The 7,023-nt window shown below is 40.3% G+C and overlaps 1 protein-coding gene across 1 annotated transcript; it reads left to right on the forward strand.

The window, feature by feature from the left end:
* The first annotated feature begins 4,292 nt into the window (after positions 1-4,292).
* Positions 4,293-5,351, forward strand: LOC108979851. The gene has a single exon (XM_018950618.2). It carries the CDS (start codon positions 4,293-4,295, stop codon positions 5,349-5,351), a length of 1,059 nt encoding a protein of 352 aa, XP_018806163.2.
* Positions 5,352-7,023: the final 1,672 nt, after the last annotated feature.

Genomic DNA, 7,023 nt, shown 5'->3' on the forward strand with positions numbered 1-7,023 from the left:
TGGTTTGTTTGCTTTGAAGTTATTTGATGGGCTTATCCAGCCAAATAAAATCAGGTTTGATTGTGAAGAGTTTTGGGTGCAGTTCCACAACCTGCCATTAGCATATATGAACCGAGTGTGTAGGGTGCAGATCGGTAAGACAATTGGCAATGTGTTAGATGTGGATATCCCGGATGATGGGATAGGATGGGGTAAGTTCCTACGAATCAAGATTGAAAAGAAGTTGCACCAAGCATTGCCAAGAGGTAGAATGATTGGCGTGAAGGGTGATAAAGTCTGGATTCCAATTAAATACGAAAAACTGCCAAAAATTTACTTTATGTGTGGGTATATAGCTCATGAAGCAGGAGGATGTACGTCGAAAAGTGAAAATTTGGCTCAGCATGCAGAAAAGATAATGCAATTTGGCCCATGGCTTCGTGCAGAGTCTACGTATTCAAGGAGGAGTTATTATAGTGGGAAGGTTAGCCATGGGGATAGCGAGAGGTGGAAGATGAGACCAGAGGAGGGGGGGAAACCAGAAACTAATTTAGGTGAGCAAAATGGTGAAAATCAAGGGGCTAATTCAAATTCAAATTTGAATTTGGATGAGGAGGAGAGCGTTGAATTTGTAGCATGTACTCAACAGAAGGGGAATGATATGCTGTCAGTTATGAAAAATAAGGAGATTGAATCAGATGGGTTTGAAGGAGCTAGTGATAAGGGTAGAGCACAGATGAGAGATAACGAGGAGAGGAAATCGGGATGTGTCAACCAGAGTTCAAATTTGGCTGATAAGAAGGGTAGTTATAATGATGAGATGGCTTCGGGTCTGGGCCTGGGCCTGGGCTTGGGGTCAGGCCATTTTAATATTGATCAGATACAAACGACGTTGAGAACTGAGGGGAAGGCATATGAGAGTCTGATTCCTGCAGAATGCTTTCCTGAAACATGTGCTGAGAACCATGTGGTGGACAATGTACGTAGGCTTTGTAGTAGCAAAGGAGGGCGGAAGAAACGTGCGAGGGAGAAAGGTATGACCACGCAGGAGAAAGTAGTAACCAGGTCTAAGAAAAGGGGAGTAGTAAATGAAGATGAATGTTATGCGAATGAGGAGGGAAGGAAGAGATTAAAAGGCAATGGGGAAGGGGATTGTTCCATTGCATATGTTAACTTGGTGGCGGCTGCTGAGTAGCGCCACCAAGAACAATGAAAACCTTAAGTTGGAACTGCCGGGGGTTGGGTCACCCCCGTGCAGTTCATGACCTTCATTGTCTAGTGAAGGAGAGGAGACCAGACTTAGTTTTCTTGATGGAAACTAAGTTAGATTCATATAGATGGGAATTTCTAAAGAGAAAATTGAATTTTGAGGGTTGTTTTGTGGTTGATCCACTGGGAAGAAGTGGAGGGTTGGTTTTATTGTGGAAGCTTGAGATAGGGGTGTCAATTCAGTCTTATTCCAGATTCCATATTAATGCACATATTAAGGCTGATCAGGAGGTTGTTGAGTGGCAGTTTACTGGTTTTTATGGGCATCCTGAGGTTAGTAAGAGACAAGAATCGTGGGATATCTTGGTGTCATTAAAACCCTCAAATAACATGCCTTGGTTTATTTGTGGGGATTTTAATGAAATCTTAACACAAGATGAGAAGAGAGGAGGAAATGTGAGAAGTGTAGCTCAGATGAACAAGTTCAGACAGGTTCTAGAGTTGGGGGAGCTATATGATCTGGGATGGACAGATTCAAAGTTTACTTGGTGCAACAGACACAAAGATTCAACTTTTATATTAGAAAGATTGGATAGAGGATTAGCAAACAGTGGATGGCTAGACTATTTTAACACAATTAAAATATATACTCTGGTTGCTAGAAGTTCTGATCATAGACCTTTATACTTTTCTTTTTGGCAGTAGATTACAGGTCCTAGAGAGTATAAGCATTCGTTTAAATATGAAGTGGCTTGGGGCATGGAAGAAGGATGTAAGGAATTAGTAAGTGAGGTGTGGTTGAAGGAGGGCACAAGGGAAGATCCTGTAAGAGAGGTTCAACAAAGACTTAAAATTTGTAGAATGGGCTTGGCAAAATGGAGTAAAGTTGCTAGATCAGCCTTAGAGAAAGAATTGAAAGATAAGTCTATGTTGCTAAAAAAGTTACAAGATGAAGAAAATCAACAAAATGAAGTGGAAATAGTGCAGTTACAGAAGGAAGTGGGAGATTTATTGCATAAAGAGGATCTCAAATGGAGGCAAAGGGCAAAAAGGCATTGGTACCAAGAAGGGATAGGAACACCAGATTTTTCCATGCATGTGCCACACAGAGGAGAAAATAGAATGTTATTAAAAAAGTCAAGGATTATGATGGAAGCATGAGGTTCGGAGAGGCTGATATTGCACTAGCTTTCCAGAATCATTATCAGAAGGCTTATACATCCTCTAATCCACAGGAAGCTGATATTGAGACATGTTTACAAGGCATAGACAAAAGGGTGACAATGGAGATGAATGCTGATCTGGAGGCTCCTTTCACCCAGGAAGAAGTGTTTGATGCCCTACATCAAATGGGTCCTTTTAAATCTCCAGGGCCTGGTGGGTTTGGAGTAGCCTTCTACTAGCATCACTGGGAAGCTGTGGGTCCTCGGGTGTGTGAGGCAGTGTTTGATGTTCTAAATGGGGGTGGTAAGCCTGGTTCTTTGAACCATACTAATATTGTTTTAATTCCAAAGATTGATGTGGCATTATCTGTGAATGATTTTCGACCCATTTCTTTATGTAATGTCTTGTACAAAATTATTGCTAAGATGTTAGCAAATAGGCTTAAGCATGTATTACCCCTTATAATATCTAGCTTCCAACGTGCTTTTGTACCAGGTAGGTCAATAATTGAGAATGTTATGGTGGCCTATGAAATGCTACACACTATGAAGACAAGGAAGAAAGGAAGAGAAGGAAGCATGGCTTTAAAGCTTGATATGTCAAAAGCATATGACAGAATTGAGTGGAATTTTCTGAGGTCTATAATGGGGAGGCTGGGTTTTAGTGAAAAATGGGTCCAACTGATAATGAACTGTGTGGTATCAGTTTCTTATTCTGTTTTGGTAAATGGAAAGGAGGGGGAGAGTTTTATCCCAACTAGAGGATTGAGGCAACGAGACCCCCTGTCTCCTTACCTTTTCATCCTATGTGCAGAAGGCCTGAGTTCACTATTGTGTGCTATTGAAGCTAAAGGGAAAATGAAGGGAGTAGCTGCTGCTAGAGGTGGAACCAGAATTACTCATCTGCTTTTTGCAGATGATTGTGTGATTTTCAATAGAGCAAGTAAAGAGGATTGGTGGACAATAATTGACATACTGAAGGTCTATGAAGATTCATCTGGCCAAATGCTGAATAGACAGAAAACATCTATCCTGTTTAGCTCTAATACAAGTACTCTCAATCAAAGGGATGTTTTGCAAGAGGCTGGTGCAGTTATATGTGGGGATTATGGGAAATATCTGGGCCTCCCAACTATTGTTGGAAGATCCAAGTATGGAACGTTTAAGAGCATAAAAGACAGAATTTGGAGGAGAATTCATAGCTGGAAAAACTCATTTCTATCAAGTGCAGGAAGAGAGGTTCTGATCAAGGCAGTGTTACAGTCTATCCCTACTTATACCATGAATGTGTTTCGATTACCAAGGAAGCTGAGCAATGAGATTAATGCTATGATAGCAAGGTTCTGGTGGAGTAATAAAAAGGAAGGCAAAGGTATTCATTGGCAGAATTGGGGTAAAATGGGGGAAAATAAAAAGGTAGGTGGAATGGGATTCAGGGATATCAATACTTTTAATAAGGCTATGCTGGCCAAACAAGGATGGATGCTGCAACAGAATGTCAAATCCTTAGTAGCAAAAATTTTTAAGGAAAAGTATTACAGGAAAAGCCAATTCATTGAGGCAAAGCTTGGGTATAAGCCATCTTTCATGTGGAGGAGTTTGTTAGAGGCACAAGGTCTGGTCAAAGCTGGTATGGTGTGGAGAGTAGGTAATGGTAGGAGTATATCTATTTGGAATCAAAACTGGCTTCCCAATTCTGTAAATTTCCAAGTGAGATCACCCGTTAGAATTATAGCTGCTGACTCAAAAGTAAGTTCCCTTGTTCTTGAGGATATTCACTGCTGGAATGAGAGGCTGGTTTGTGAAATATTTAGTAGGGAAGAGGCTGCTCAGATCTACAGTCTACCTCTGAGTAGGCATGGTGTGGATGATAAAAGCTTTTAGGGCTTCACTAAGGATGGAAGGTTCTCTGTGAGAAGTGCATACCACTTATGCACTGACATGGAAAAAGTAAACTATGGGGAATGCTCAATCAGACAGGAACATAAACATGTATGGGAGGGGTTAGGGAGGCTTAATGTTCCTAACTCTACCAAGCAGTTTGTGTGGAGAGCACTGAATAATATATTGCCTACAAAGAAGAGCTTGGCCCAGAAGAATGTTGTTGAGGTTGCCACATGCCAAACTTATGGTATGGAGGAAGAAACAGTATGTCATGTCCTTTGGACCTATCCAGCTACAAGTGATGTATGGGCAGAAAGTCAGAGTGGTCTACAGAAGTGGACATGTGAAGAGAAGGAGTTCTTTTATATTTGGGCTGAGATGCAGTCAAAGTTGCAGAAGACAAAAGTAGAAGAGGTTGCCATGATCTTGAAAGGCTTATGGTGCAGAAGAAATAGGATGGTATTTGAAGGCAAGTTCGATAGCCCAAGTAAGGTGATTGTTGCTGCTATATCAGGTCTCAAGTGTTTTCAAGAATCTAGACTTGAGGGGAACCAAACCAAGGGGGTAAACATCCAAAGAAGGAAAGATACAAAGTGGAAGCCACCAGATGAAGGTGTAACAAAGGTAAATTTCGATGTTGCTATTGATAAACCGAATAACAAAGTGGGGTTGGGTATAGTAGCAAGGAATTATGAGGGAGAGCTTTTATTCTCATTATGTGCCTCAAAGATGTTTAGTGGAAGTTCAGATTTGGCTGAAGCTATTACCTTATGGAGAGCTATGGATCTAGTTGTGGAACTAGATGGTCGAAATGTGGTTTTTGAAGGTGATGCTAAAAGGGTAATAAAAGGGGTAGCAGGGAAGGGAATCATATGTGCTTCGATGACTCAGCTTTTTGAGGAGATGCGAAGCAGGCTGGTTCATAGGCAAGATTGGTCTGTGGAACTCATTTATAGGGAAGGCAATAGTGTGGCTCATGAACTTGCTAAGAGGGCGTTGAGAATTGAAGGGGAATGCTGCTGGATTGAAGAGGGACCTATAGAGATTGTTGATATTGTTAAGCGAGAAATGCTTTGTAATAATTTACAGCAACATCTTGTGGGTGACAGAGTGTAAACAGATGTTGGTTTGCACCATTTGGTTATGAATGAATGAGAAGTATTTCTGGATGATTCAAAAAAAAAAAAAAAACACTTAAAACCCTCTTAATCCCAAAATATATCATCACTTCCTAAAAATCACCAATATCCACCATGACCAACGTCAAACTCAAAGCACCAATATTTAAACCCGAAACAACCAACAAATTTTATAGCATAAACCAATCTCACACAAACAACTCAATCATCAAACCCAACCGACCCCTTTACTCCTTGGACTCAGTCCGGCGCAACCAACAAATTCACAGTAAATATGAATTAGCGCAGAAATACATTTAAATCTCAAAAGTTATTTGGGAAAAATACTTACAATGCTGTAATATAATTTTTGAAAGATCACAGAGGTGCTAGAAGCGGCAAAGCAGCAACAAAATAGTGTCAAATGCACTGTGCCCATGAGTCTCAAAAACCCACTTTTGAACAGGTGTAAATGAAGACCCGAGATTGATAGGGTAAGTCTTAGGGATGTCGGTGAAGCTAGTGGTAGTGGTGGTTGGCCGTGGGTGGCGGCGTAGAGGGCGGTCGAAGGCTAAAATATCCAAAACAAAAATATTGATGGTGGGGCTTCACTGGTGATAGATCGGAGGTGGGGTTGGGTCCAATGGCTTGCCAGGAGGTCGAGGATGATGTGGTGAGAAGATGGTGGCCGGAGGTGGCGCGACGGCGGCGCAGCGGCGCAAGGAGTATCGCGGCTTGGTGTGGTGCAAGGGGGCTAACGGCGGCGCGAGGAGGGCTAAAATTACAGGGAGGTGGTCGCCTGTCGAAGGGGAGGTGAGAAGGAGGGGCGGTGTCGGTCACCGCCGGTGTACGGCGGCGGGCTAGGGGAGAAGAGAAACGGATAGAGAGAGGGAGGAGGGGTTGCGGCGCACAGGAAGCAGTGGAAGAAAAAGAAAAAGAAAGAAAGGAAAAGAAGAAAAGAAGAAAAAAAAAGAGGAAAGAGAAAATGTAGGGAAAGAAAACAACAAGTAAAATAAAATAATTCAAACGTAATGATTAAAATGAAAATAAATAACTAAACCCAACAACAAGTTAATTTTAATATGAAAAATAATTTAAACGTATTACAATAATCAATTATAAGAAAGCACTTCAGAATAATTTTCACAAAATTAAAATCATAAAAATAAACCCACTAAAAAAAATCCAACCAATTTTAAAATAAGAGAATAAATTTTTAAATTAATAACAAATAATCTTTCAATAAAAAAAATACACTAAAATACGGGGTGTTACACAGAGATTAAATTTATCATATTTTAGGTTTTCGAGAAATTTAGATTTTTAGAAAAATAGGTTACTTAGCGTTTCAGTTGTAAGTATTGAAAAATTGTGTTAATTTCGGATATTTATGGGAGTACGAGACTATTTTATAGGTGACAATTGATTTTTGTTTAGTACTGCTGTGGAAAAATTCTGAAAAATTAAGAAATTCAAGTAAGTGTGGTTCCTATGCTAGACTTTACACAAATGGTTTAGACTGAGGTTGACTTTTCTGAAAATTATGCATGTTTTGTTATGAAATGAGAACTTAAGAAAAAAACCACGGCTGTTTATTTGCATCACTTATGAAATCTGTATGAAAAATAGAAACTGTTTCTGACATGCATTGTGTAGACATAAGTTAAATT

This window comes from Juglans regia, chromosome 4, assembly GCF_001411555.2.
Source record: "Juglans regia cultivar Chandler chromosome 4, Walnut 2.0, whole genome shotgun sequence".
In the NCBI taxonomy this organism is placed as follows: Eukaryota; Viridiplantae; Streptophyta; class Magnoliopsida; order Fagales; family Juglandaceae; genus Juglans; species Juglans regia.